Here is a 12851-nt window from a genome sequence, read left to right as displayed (position 1 = left end):
CCCGGGTTGATGACAAACATTCTGCGTCCGGGAACCTCAATAATCCCACATTACCACCCAAGGCTTTTATTTCAGCCATTTTGCCACAGATCATGACATACAAAGCATTCCATAAGCAAAGCCGCCCGGTCACGAACCATGGCGAATTCTTGCTGCTACGTCTGTGTTTCCCGAGGGGTACAGAGCACCTCGTGTTCAATCATCGCTTAAAACAAATCATTCAGTCGTTGACACGACGACCGACTTTCAAACAGTACCTCTGTCCACGAGCTGCAAGCCATCACTCCCAGGATTATTTTCTTTGCCCGTGGGAAGAAATGTGGAAATTAACATGTAGATGTTTCCAGGAATGAAAGGCAGCCACACACTAGTCTGTCCATGCGCATGAAATGGGCATAAGCCTGGGTGATCACTTGGGATCGGTGAGGTGATACAAAACGAATTCAAGCTGTTATTAATAATAATTTGGATGATGGATCAAACATTTGTTCGACTGCCATCTCATGCGAAAAAGCTGGAGTGAGATGGATCTTCTAGCCAATACTTATTAAACCGACAACAGCGAGCGTCGTAAACTAGCCAATATGAGATGGATGAAGAAGCAGGGCTTCAGGTCCATTGGAATCACCACCCACTCAGTATTCGGTATGCCTAATATGGCATCTCCAAACAATATTGTCTTATCAAAATTAGCTTCTGGGACCATTTACAAAAAGAAATTCATGGGTCACTAAATACCTGCAGCGCAATTCGGGTGAAAGAGATAATATTCCCAACACAGCACCAAAATCGCGAACGACAGTCATGACATGGATTTGCTAAACTCATCAAAGGGAAATGGACACGGAGACCCCTGTCACTAGGCAAAGACCGCGGCCAAGCTCCTTCATCCACGCTGATTGGGGCGACGGATTCAGCCGCCTACTCTGTTTAGCATCTGGCTCCCGCACCTGCGAACCCGAAGTCGAAGCTGGACCAAGACCGTCTAGCTGTTCCCAGCTTTCTTTCCTACCATTTATTGTCAAATTGTAAATGTCTTGAACTGAATCCAAATATAAGACTATTGTCCATTCATCAAGCGCCACCTCTTCTACTGTGGCTACCAAGCCAGTACTATACCAAACTCTACGGAGTACGCCGGCCGATATTACTATATGCCCCGCGTTTAAGAAAACTCGAGTAACGAGGACTAAAACTATCCGCTCCACCTGGCGCCTATTGTTCCATCACTCTGCTTTCCGTCTCATCTCCGGGCTCAGCTTCCTTACCTTATCACGCTACAGTAATATGAAGGTCGCAAGGCGATACTGAACGCAAATTTAGTCCAGAAAGTCGCATTTTACATTTGAGTTTGTCTTGTTCAGCATCCCTAAAGGTTGACCTACAACTTGGCGTATCTTTCGATGGTCATCAAAAAACTACCCCTGTTCATCGGGATTCATCCTCTTGTATGAGATATGAGATTCACTGCGTGGCTCTGCTTTTAACCCTTTCTTCATACCCTATTCTTTACTTTACAGACCTCGATCCGAAAATATCCCAATGGCGCTACGGTGGATAATCGCGACTACAGCCTTTTCTGCGCTTTGGAAGGGGACCACTTCACAAGGACCCCAGGTTGAGGTTAATAAAACCATTGCTACTTGGCCTCTCTTAAGAGGTAAGTAAGTTTACCATGCCAACAAATGGATGCGCCGTGGTTTAACCTCCAGATGCTCTACATTTTATCTTCGATTTCTTCTCCAAGTCCTCTATTAATACTTGGTTAGCGAATATCATCCGCGATACAATTTACCTCGATGGTGGACAAATGTCTTGGCAACGGTATTAACCTATCAGTCGCGGATAGCTTGCTTTTGTGATGCTGACTTGAACTTTCCTATGAAGGGGCTACTCGGATGGTACCTATGGACAGTTTGAAATAACCAGTGATTCCTTACCCTATCTGTGTCCTATATTTTATTGCAGTTTCTAACCACATCGCAGATCTTGCCGATGGCTATGCCTTCACACTTAACTTGTCTGTCCCATTTGACACTACAAAAGTTCACTGGACAACCCTTTTCGGCAATATGTCAAGTGTTTCGGGGGCTGCCAATAATATTTTCCCAAACTTCTTCTCGGGAACGATGTTTGCAAATGATTATATGTTCTATTTATATGGGTACGGTTCAGGCTTTGGGCATATTAGAGACTTTGGTTAGCTAACTGAGACAGCGGCCTCACTACAATCACGGATACAAGTAGCCCTCCCGAGGCAGATAGAGTACTAGCATATGAACGAGACCAGTATGGCCCTGCGAGGATCAGATGGAGGCCTGGATTCCGTTTTGATAGAACGAACAACGGTGTCACCCGCTATATTACCCACGGTGCCGGGGTCTCAGTGCCGAGTGAGAACAAGGGCTTTTACTTCAGTGGAAAGCGTGGAGTGAACTGGGGAGAAATTCAAAATCCTGTGCCGGCTGCGAATATAACTGCAAATAGCCTAATTTCTATCGATATGTCCAAAATGATCGATCCAGAATGGTCAAATTCCAGCTTTCCAGATTTTATTCCGGGTCGGGCTGCTGGAGAGTTGGTATGGATTCCGGTTTCCACATCAGGAGCGCTTATTGCGATAGGCGGAGTGCCATACCCCCAAGACATCTCCGTTACCCCAGCAGATAATATCATGCGTGACATAAGGGAGAATGTAAGCAGCCGGAGAACAATTTACACCTTGCAGTCAGGTCATATATCCCTGCTGGGAATATTTTTTACTTACTACTTCCATAGAATCGAACGGGACCCGGGTTCATGCGCAGCGTGCCCATATATGATATTGGCAACGGGAAGTGGTAGGTTTGGTTTACCAATGACTTTCAGTACATCTGAATCTCCATTGATTGCTTATATTATTCTATTTTCAGGTATATGCAAAATACCACGGGAGATTATCCACCAACGTTGGCTCATTTCTGTTCCATTGTTGCCGCGGCACAGGATGGTAGTTCGTACAATGTTTATATTTACGGAGGCTACAGTGGTAGCGACTATTCGGAATTTTCTTACGATAATGCTTACATACTTTCGGTCCCGTCCTTTACATGGATCCATGCATATGATGGAGATAGGAGAGTAGGCCGCCACGGACACAAATGTGTTAAAACATATCCCGATAAAATGTTTGTGATTGGTGGCGTGGAGCGATATGTGGAAGATCGAATACCTATAATCCGTGTTTTCAACCTCAATACTTTAAGGTTCCAAGATACCTACCATCCAGAAGAATGGAGTGAGTATGAAGTGCCAAACTTGGTGACCGCGAAGATTGGTGGAAAGTAAGTGATATTTGAATGATGTTCTTGTTGACTTTGACAGGTGCTGATTTTGTCGATAGTGCCAAGGGTGGTGCAACAACTCTTGAACCTTCGTCGTGGGGTCATGACGATTTACGTGACTTATTTGGTACCAAGTATACGAAACCCATCGAGACTTACTATCCCTACCCTCTGTATAACTCTTCCAGGCCAAGCCCTACAAAGCCACCCGAAGACACCAACGGTGGTGGTGGAAATGGTAGCGGGCTTCCCAAATGGGTTGCTCCAGTGCTGGGTGTTGTTTTGGGCCTGATATTTGTAACAGGCCTGGCTGTACTTTGGCTCCTATGGCGCCGGCGACGGGATAGGGTGTATGCAAGCAGCGAAGGGGTTATCAGTGATAACAGGAAACGGATTATGGGGTGGATGTACGGAATGGGCTTACCGACCCAGAAAACCAATATGACAATGGCCTCTACGGAGATTGGAATCAATGACAAACATACGTCAGCAGCTGCGTTTTCCGAAGTGGGCGATTCAGTGACAACTGCGGCTCCGCATTCGGGAATGGTGTATTCAGACCCAAAGGCACAAGAGGCTGGTGGGGCGCAGGTACATGAAATGCAAGGTAACTATGTCAAGAAATTCCTCGGCCCATCTCCGTTGAACGTGGCCCATGCTGACCTGTTTTCTTTTTAGCTGGACATGTCTCTGCGCCTCTTGAACTACCAACGGAATACAATGTCGCGCCCACCACAACTCGCGCACGAGTAGTTAGCGACGCTTCAACCTTTAGAAGTCCAGTTTCCCCGGAACCTCCTTCACCCCAGCCAAATCCAACTTTTCCTTCCCAACCTACCCATGGCCGGAATAACTCGTCTCTCTCGAGCACTGCGTTCAACCTTTCCACCAGTAACGCCCCAATAACGGAAGAACAGAGTTCGCAGAGACGCGGATACGTATCTGGGTTTACTGAAGACCTCCCAAATCCAGAGCCTGAGCCGACGGGCCGCACGAGCAGGCTTTCATGACGCTATTTCGCCAATTATTTTCCTTCTCCTTTCAGTCGGTATTTTCCGCTTTGATTCTAATCTTTTATGGCCGATCTATAAATGCTTTGCATTACGGTGATGGATATGATTTTCGCATTATATTTTACGTAGTTCCTCTCAAGCCGCGCCGAATTTGCCCGGAGTTTCTAACCAAGTCGATATATATCTCGGGGGTAGTTTCCCACGTCTCGGCAATTCCCGTATTTTGCCAACTCTGTCTACCTACACTCCATTCCTGTTTACTCCCTACCTCATCCCAATCATTTATTCCGGAAACTGGTTTTATAGTTGAAGATTTAGGTTTGCACTTGCCTCGAGAGATATTTCCCGGCTAGCTAGCGCATTATAAATCGGGATATGCATTCTGATATTGCCCCTGGGAACAGGTAGTCAAGATTGATAATACAAAGGCTAGAATGAATAATATTAATCCTGTGTTACTGTAGTAGAAGAGATAAATTCCTCGCTCCTGATCTTGTCCTACTAATAATGGACTTATGACGTTAAAAGCATGTATTACAGTTCTAGTGCCGGGTAATCTAACAGGAACTACTTTTATCTTACCTTGCAAACTCGAAAACGAGAATATATTGTTATATCGATAGATACCATAAATGCAAAATGAAATCCAGTATTCTATATCAAAACAAATGGGGTGTGCTAAAGAACAAAATAGATCCAAAGAAACAGCATGCACAAAAGAGTGTATCCGCCATTTATAGTGGCGAAAAGAGAGACAAACCTCCACCCTTTTTCAAATTCTAGCAAGGAAAGAGGCTTCCAAGTCACCGCCACGGCCACCCACACGGACCCATTGATTATTATGCGGCCTGCTTAAGACACTCTTAATCTGCTCCACGGTGACCTGCCTTACTTCCGTGGCAGGGTTATAACTCACCCCTGAAACCCCGGAGACCTCATTATCGGTCATGGGAGCATTTGCCAACCCATCCGCGCGCTTATACACAGACACCACAGCAACACCGTCTAGGCCCAGATTATGCTGCAGGGCCACAGTTGTGTACGGCGCAAGTCGATTATTCGCCCACCCTCTGAGTTGCCAGACCAGCTCTGCGCATTGAGCGAGCCCGGTGGCGCCTAGAGGGTGGCCCTTGGAGATCAGGCCGCCGGATGGGTTGACGACTACGCGACCGCCATGAGAGATGTTTCCGCTGCGGACGAATTGGCCAGCCTTACCGGGCTCGCATAGTCCCAACGCATCGATGGTGGCCAGCTCGTTGGCGGCGAAGCAGTCGTGCAGCTCGCAGACGCCTACGCGTGCGACTGGCGTGTTTGCTTCTGCGAGCGCGGCGGCGACCGCACGCTTTGTCATCTGGAATCCGACGAGATCCATGGATGAGGATCCAAATGTCTCGGCTTGGTCACTAGAATTCTGTAAATCGGGCTGGATCGCAAGACGTATTTTTTTTTTTTTTTTTTTTTTTTTTTTTTTTTTTTTTTTTTTTTTTTTGGGGGGGGGGGGGGGAAGAGGACCAAGGGATTTCCAGAAAGAGAGAGAGTTGCTTACGTGACTATTGCTTGCCCTGCGATTTCAATAGCTTTGCTCTGGGGCTCGGGATGCTTGTGCAGCCACCGTTCTGACACAAGGACAGCAGCAGCAGCGCCGTCGGAAGTCGGGCAGCTTTTTTGCCATTGGAAGGAGATATTAGTAACGGTTACGGTCCCGCGCTGCGTAGACAGCCAAACTAGGCGGGAAAACTCACCATTGCAGCTTTGTGACTGGGCCATAAAGTGCGGGGCTCTTCATGATCTCATCGAGTGTGTATATTGTGGCTGTAGGGGTTCTTCGCACTGTTTAGGTGGTTGACTCTGGCTATTTCGGCTAGTCTGGTACAGCATCATGTCTTGATAGCAAAAAGAGATTGATTAGTTGCACACGGGAAGGATGCTTCGAGCGGAACACGGAATAAGAAAAAAAAAGGCAGTGTAATTAATACTTTTCAATATATTCCAACCCTGCATTGCCGAACAGGCTGATGTTTCCCGGCTCGCTGTTTGGGTTGAGGTCGAACATCTTCTCAGCATGGAGGCCCTGCGGCACGGATCGGTCGGTGAAAAATTTCTTCAGGCGACCAGCCATCATTTTTCAAAACCAATGACCAAAGCGATATCTGCGCCACCCAGGCTGAGGGATTGGCGAGCAAGATAAAGACCTGACGAGCCAGTCGTGCAGGCATTGTTGACGTTGATAATCGGGATACCGGTCATACCTGTTTCTCCCATTATATCGTATAGTACGGAGTGAGTAAGTATGGAATGGAATCCCTATACGGAGCAGGAGGGAAATGAAGCGGGCTATCTATACCGAACTGGTAGAAGACTCTCTGGCCCGAAGTCGAGTCGCCATAGGCATAGCAGGCAAAGCCCTGTTCAACTTCGTCGTAAGTGATTCCAGCATCTAGAAGGGCTTTTGTGCCAGCCTCAAGGCCCATCTGGGGATAATCTCTCTTGGGATTTGGCTTGAGGAAAGGCGACATGCCCACGCCTAGCACATAGACGCGATCGCCAAGTTGGCGCCGTGATTGGGGCGCCATTGTTGCGGGGAATAGATGCGATTTGTAGCTGTGGAAGTGGTACCCGACACGGAGAGACAAGGAAATTCTACGGTGACGATGGCATATTATATAGTTAGTTATAGCACAGGACAGATAACTAATAGCTAAAAAATCGAAGCCTGAAGATAAACAAATCGAACGACTATTATAGCCAACCCGGTTCAAGTTTTCCATCCTCCGCTTCGGAAGTTTGGCGAGAGTCTACAGATTACAGCTAACGTACTGCGTAGTTACTCCATTGTAGTTAAACAAAGAGCCGGCTGTAGCCTGGGAGTTGGTAGATAGCCGGAGCGGCGACGAGGTTGCGGGTGTGGGGTAGATAATATTTTAATATTGTGGAATATTTTTTCGAGCGGTTCTGGCTTTGAGAGCGATTGTGAAGAACCTTGCAAGTTGCAAAAGGTAGAGCCGGATAGCCAAGAGCCAATCCGCGGGCCGAGGTGTGTGTGTTGTGTTGTGTGTTGTGTAACGTTATATGTTTGTTTGTACGGAGTACGGTGGTGAGCGGGTGAGATAGGTAACTAACTAGTTAACTTATTAGAGAGTTCGATATTCTTTCTTGTCTGGACTCATAGATCCCACAGGTCAGAGGCATATAAATAATAATAATAAAGACGCCATCATCCCTTCTTCTCGCTCGCCTGGCGAGAAATGAGAGTAGAATTAGTTTAGTAGAATTAGTAGAATTTAGCAGAATTGGCCCGTTCTAACTATTTACCTGGGAATGGACGAGATGAGGAGGTGAGGTTGAAAAAAGAGTGCTTAGTCAACTCTAGCATCAGAATCTCTCCAACACACACACACAACGACACATATAAGTTATACTAACCATAGCTATTATTATTATAGACAGAGTATAGATACGCGGCTTAGCATATCTAACCTCCCTCTCTGTCTTCTCACCCGTTTGGATCCTGCCATGATTGTTGGAATTATGTATGTACGTTCAGCGTGTTCTTGTACAGTAACTAAGTATCCACACCCAGAAGAGAGGAGAAAATGCTCATTCCAACAATGCGAGTTAGCCTCGGACCCTGACTGCTCGCGGATCAACTTGGGTGGGGGGACATAACTATATTAATTGGACATTGAATGCCCCGGCGGCCCTATCTCTCAATATTACAGAGTATGCTGCTAGCTGCTATCACTAAGTTAAGTTACCCTATTAGGTTATTAGTCGGCGTTGATAATAGGCACAGGCACAAGATACCCATAACTTTCTGAGCGTGGGACCAAACCAACCGCAATAATGACGCCAGGATCAATCTCCAGCAAGCCGCGAAGAGTGGTTTCAATGCCACATGAAAAATTCGGCAAAAATGGGCCAGAAAACATGCGCCAGCCTAGGTTACAGAAGCTTGTCTCCCGTCCCGGGGCTCTTCTCCTCCAAAAACTGCTGAGTCAGTAAGTTAGTAACTAACTTAGCCGGCCGCTAAACTGCCGCCAATTCGTCCCCAGAAAACAGCTGCCCGCACTCCCCAAGAGAGAAGCGATGGTCGCATGGAGCCCGCAGAGGGCAGTTATATATAATATAATATCCAATATATATCACCGGATGGACCTTGACCTGAGAGGCGCTCTTCTTCTCCCCTTTCAAGCTCTTTCAATCACCAAGGTGCGCGCCCTCGAAATTGGCCTATATGCCTGGAAAGTGTGAGGCAGTTAAAAGCCGCTGGGAACCTCTAGTCCGTAAGTTAATTATAACTTACATATTATCTATCTACATACCATTACCACCCAGCGCAGACAACCACAAAGGACAACAGGGAGGAATCCCCAGCTCAGCTTCAATTATATCTTATTTGATCATCCTTTCAACGTTTGTACGCTTTTATTCCTTCTCTTCTCTTCTCTTCTCATTTCTTCTCCTTCCCTCGTGGCTGCCGTCTTTCACGGCGCCTGCGCTTCTCCTCCTCCTTCCCCAAGCTCTCTCCTGGTCGGTCGTCTCCTTCCTCCGCTCATGGATAAACAACAATAACAACAACAACAACTACTACTACTACTACTGACAGATAAATAATCTTCCTCCCCCTATATTGTTTATCTCTCCTCCTCGCCTCTTCTTATCCTCTTTTCCCTCTTGATATATCAACCGTTCCTCGTTCGTTTACCTCCCTCAAGCTGAGCATCATCATCAGCCAATAGCATTACCACTGGTATATCTTCCTCTTCGTCTCTCTCTCGATTCGCCTATCCTACCTACAGCCCAGTTGGAAAGCTTCTGTTACCTTTTTTCCTGTTTAGTCCTCTGCTTGGGCCCACAGTCTCTCGTTTCATCACAGACAGAGCAAGCCATCTCACTGTCAAGGATCCTCCCACCTAGTTAGATAGATCCTCTCGACGCTGTCCTGCCCTGCTGGTCTTGGTTTTTCCATTTTAGTAAACTGTTGCTGTTGATACGCCATTTTTTGTTCCTCTAGCACGCCAATTGATCGCTATGGCTTCTCCGTTGTCTTCCACCCCGGTTGAGATTTTGGAGAGCCCTTTGGCTCCGGCGCCCGCAGCAAATACCGTCCTAACCCCGCTACAATGGAAAACGCTCATGGCCCTGGCGGACACTGTTATCCCCTCAATCAGACCAAAAAGTGCCGGAGGGTGCCCGAGTGACTGTATGATCAATGATGCTGAGTTTGCCATTGCATCTCATAACCTTATGTCCATCCATGAAGGTTCTGCACACTCCGATGTTGCCGTCCGCTTTCTCGCGGAAAATGCGTCTTCTGTTCCCGGATTCAAAGAGAGCATGTGTCGTGTTCTCGGTCAGCAAGTCCCGGACGAAGCTAGGCGCGGCATCAGCGTCATCCTCAACGCCCTTAATAGTCGCCCCGTTTCCCTCGCCTTGACCGGATATGCTGCCCCTATTCAGTGTCAGCCCTATCCTATTCGCGAAGCAATTTTTCGGGGCTGGGCTACTTCAGTTCTTCCACCAATGCGCACCGTATATCGTTCATTGATTGCGCTCTTCCACAAGGCGTGGATTCCCTTGAGTCCGACGCTCCCTGCTCTTGTTGGATTCCCTAGAGTACCGGTCGGTTTCACTACCGCTGAAGGTTATCCTTACGAGTTTCTGCAACTCCCTCCTGGCGACAATACCGAAGCTATCTACGTAGATGTGGTCATCATCGGTAGCGGCTGCGGTGCCGCTGTGGCGGCAAAAAATATTTCGGAAGCAGGCCACAGTGTCATTGTGGTTGAAAAATCTTATTACTGGTCAGAGAAGCACTTCCCCATGACAATGAAGGAGGGAACCTCAAATTTGTTCGAAAACGGGGGCGCCACTGTTTCTGATGATGGCTCGGTTGCCGTCATCTCGGGTTCCACATGGGGCGGGGGCGGAACGATTAACTGGTCGGCATCGCTGCAGACACAGAACTATGTTCGTCAAGAATGGGCAAAGAAGGGGATGCCATTTTTTACCTCTTCGGAATTTCAGAAATCCCTTGATCGTGTCTGTGAGCGCATGGGCGTTAATACAGAGCATGTTAAACACAACAGTGCGAACCGTCTCCTACTTGAGGGTGCACGAAAGCTAGGTTATGCTGCCACGACAGTCCCTCAAAATACGGGCAATCAGGAACACTCTTGCGGACACTGCACCCTGGGGTGCGGATCTTGTGGGAAGAAGGGGCCCCAGGTGACATATTTGGCTGACGCTGCTCGCGCAGGAGCGCAATTTATCGAAGGTTTTCACGCTGATAGAATATTGTTTAGAGAGGGCAATGCTGGGAACTGTCTTGCTCATGGCGTTGAAGGAACTTGGACATCAAGAGACATCAACCAGGGCGTCTGTGGAGAGCCGGTTATTAAGCGCAAGGTGGTAATCAAGGCCAAAAAGATCATTGTGTCTTGCGGTTCCTTGCAAAGCCCCCTGTTACTGCTTAGAAGTGGACTGAAAAATCCACAAATTGGGCGTAATCTGTACTTGCATCCAGGTGAGTCCATGCCCTAGTTGGCTTTCCTGAGTGTCAAGTTGAGTTTTCATATGAGTGCTAACGGTTTGACTTAAATCATGAAGTTGTTATCCTGTCTGCAGTATTTGGGCAAGAAATGAAGCCATGGGAAGGCAGTATTCTCACCTCGGTGGTAAACGAATTTGAAAATTTGGATGGCCACGGCCACGGGGCAAAGATCGAAACCCTAACGACAGTCCCCTCGTTCTTCCTCCCAGTCTTTCCTTGGAACAATGGACTTGAGTATAAACGCTTTGTCTCAAACCTTCGTAACATGGCCGGGCTTATCACCCTCACCCGCGAACGATACGGCGGGAGAGTTTACCCCGATCCCGTCGATGGAAGATGTAGAATTTCGTATACCCCATCCCATTTCGATAGAAAGAACATGATTGAAGCAGTTATTGGAGCTGCAAAAATTGCCTACGTTTGCGGCGCTCAAGAAATCTACACTACTAGTCGCGACATTCCAACGTTCATTCGCCCTGAGCGTCTAGCAACTGAGGCTTGCGGCCCCGAAGCAGGTATCAATCATTCCGCATTCCAAGCCTGGGTCAAAAAAGTGCGCCATACCTATTCTCCATTGACCCCCGAACACACCGTTTTTGCAAGTGCCCATCAGATGGGTACCTGCCGTATGGGCACGTCACCGAAAACTAGCGTCGTGGATCCTAGTGGAAAGGTCTGGGGAACCGAAGGGCTTTACGTCGCTGATGCGTCTGTTTTCCCAAGCGCTAGCGGTGTGAATCCGATGATAACGAACATGGCCATTTCAGATTGGACCAGCCAGAACATTGTGAAGGTCCTTCACGGTGAGAGGGTTCCTAGTGGCCCGCGACTGTAGAGAAGCGATCTGAAACGCTCGCAACCGAACAATCTGTCAGATAAAGCGATCATGTAATATACGACTTACCTAGAGTGGAGTCTACCCAGACCGATGATGGCATTGTTCCGTCCAAAGCTGGGAGCTAGCTAGGCGGTGGATCTTCCTTCTCCTCTCCTATTATTATCTCAACACCACCGCTCTTTTGATTTCTTCCTCACCCCCCATCATGTATATAGCCTGGGTAGATGAAGAACAGGTATTATTATGGACCAAAAAGCTCACTATTTCCTTTTTATAGCAGAAAGTAAGGAGTGCTCGCATACAAGCGACAGTAGGCCTGCAACAAGGGTGAAAAGCCCACGGGTGAGGGCGTCCACATCAATGGAGCTCAAGGGGGGGGTAGCAGAGTATCAAGATATTGGAACAGGAAGGCCAACGGAAAAGAAGAGGAATTCTAAGGAAAGGGCTCCTGTTGGTATCACACAGTCCCAACACTGTGCTGCCAGTGCAGAGCAGCCAACTTGGCAGACATATACATGTTCATAACATCTTCTTCTATACAGGCTCTACTCCAATGGATCTGCTGAGGGTTTGCTAAGTCACGTGATTTCAGCCGCTCTCCAGCGTCTCAACCTTATCTCAGCGGGCTCAGACCTCTGGCTCGGTTTGAACAGGTTGCAGACTAATCCGGCATGACACTAACCTACTTTTGATACAAGTCATGTGCTCAGAGCAATCCTCACTAGAGAGTCTGAGAAGAAATGATTCCATCTTCAATGAAGATTTCTGAGATTTACAAGGATTTTTCAGATTCTTTAACTTTGACTTTCTATTACTATATATTCACATATCTTTGAGATTTGAAAATCACCTTAGCTTATAGCTAAAGAGAAGAAGAATAGAAATATTTCTTTAATATTTTAAAAAAATCTATATTTAAGATAGATGTATACTCTTAAAAATGATCATATTTTTTGATCTCAGAATTTCTAAGAGCTTTTTTTTATATGAGGAATTGAATCAAAATTTCTATATTCAAAAACACACTAGTCAACTTTAAAATGATACTTCTATTCTAAGAACTTGAGATATGAATATAAAAATCAGATACATCATAAGAATATTATTATTCTAAGATTTTAAGA

At 46.9% G+C, this 12851-nt stretch overlaps 4 protein-coding genes across 5 annotated transcripts; 2 read left to right on the top strand and 2 right to left on the bottom strand.

Moving 5' to 3' along the window:
- The first annotated feature begins 2 nt into the window (after window positions 1–2).
- On the top strand, window positions 3–5800 carry BDBG_07635 (uncharacterized protein). The gene is made up of 9 exons (XM_002622187.2): window positions 3–1660; window positions 1770–1824; window positions 1888–1928; window positions 1987–2164; window positions 2218–2695; window positions 2779–2840; window positions 2913–3323; window positions 3383–3930; window positions 4002–5800. Exons 1-9 carry the CDS (start codon window positions 1543–1545, stop codon window positions 4331–4333), a joined length of 2223 nt encoding a protein of 740 aa, XP_002622233.1. The 5' UTR covers window positions 3–1542; the 3' UTR covers window positions 4334–5800.
- On the bottom strand, window positions 5109–6122 carry BDBG_17636 (sterol carrier protein 2; the record flags this gene model as incomplete). The annotated part of the gene is made up of 3 exons (XM_031725313.1): window positions 5109–5739; window positions 5883–5996; window positions 6079–6122. The coding sequence occupies 3 exons, from the start codon at window positions 6120–6122 to the stop codon at window positions 5109–5111; spliced, it is 789 nt and encodes a 262-aa protein (XP_031580287.1).
- A 332-nt stretch (window positions 6123–6454) lies between these two features.
- BDBG_17635 (acetyl-CoA acyltransferase) lies at window positions 6455–6909 on the bottom strand (the record flags this gene model as incomplete). The annotated part of the gene is made up of 2 exons (XM_031725312.1): window positions 6455–6585; window positions 6681–6909. The coding sequence occupies 2 exons, from the start codon at window positions 6907–6909 to the stop codon at window positions 6455–6457; spliced, it is 360 nt and encodes a 119-aa protein (XP_031580286.1).
- A 724-nt stretch (window positions 6910–7633) lies between these two features.
- Window positions 7634–12290, top strand: BDBG_07633. 2 transcript variants are annotated; one of them, XM_031723182.1, is made up of 4 exons: window positions 7634–7671; window positions 7780–7870; window positions 7956–10862; window positions 10946–12098. In XM_031723182.1, exons 3-4 carry the CDS (start codon window positions 9368–9370, stop codon window positions 11722–11724), a joined length of 2274 nt encoding a protein of 757 aa, XP_031580285.1. In that variant the 5' UTR covers window positions 7634–7671; window positions 7780–7870; window positions 7956–9367; the 3' UTR covers window positions 11725–12098. The 2 variants fall into 2 exon arrangements, with proteins under 2 accessions (XP_031580285.1, XP_031580284.1); XM_031723181.1 differs by lacking the exon at window positions 7634–7671 and having other exon boundaries at window positions 7730–7870; window positions 10946–12290.
- The last annotated feature ends 561 nt before the right edge of the window (window positions 12291–12851 follow it).

Source organism: Blastomyces gilchristii (assembly GCF_000003855.2).
Source record: "Blastomyces gilchristii SLH14081 genomic scaffold supercont1.19, whole genome shotgun sequence".
Classification (NCBI taxonomy): Eukaryota; Fungi; Ascomycota; class Eurotiomycetes; order Onygenales; family Ajellomycetaceae; genus Blastomyces; species Blastomyces gilchristii.
The sequence above is the reverse complement of the archived record's forward strand: the minus strand, read 5'-3'. Positions and strand labels throughout refer to the sequence as shown.

What these genes read in the sequence shown, in the direction of transcription:
- BDBG_07635 (XM_002622187.2), top strand. Translation starts at nt 1,543, where the DNA reads ATGGCGCTACGGTGGATAATCGCGACTACAGCCTTTTCTGCGCTTTGG. An exon ending in TGCGTGACATAAGGGAGAAT is followed by an intron (nt 2,696 to 2,778) that starts GTAAGCAGCCGG and finishes CTACTTCCATAG; the next exon opens with AATCGAACGGGACCCGGGTT. An exon ending in ACCGCGAAGATTGGTGGAAA is followed by an intron (nt 3,324 to 3,382) that starts GTAAGTGATATT and finishes TTTTGTCGATAG; the next exon opens with TGCCAAGGGTGGTGCAACAA.
- BDBG_07633 (XM_031723181.1), top strand. Translation starts at nt 9,368, where the DNA reads ATGGCTTCTCCGTTGTCTTCCACCCCGGTTGAGATTTTGGAGAGCCCT. An exon ending in TAATCTGTACTTGCATCCAG is followed by an intron (nt 10,863 to 10,945) that starts GTGAGTCCATGC and finishes TAAATCATGAAG; the next exon opens with TTGTTATCCTGTCTGCAGTA.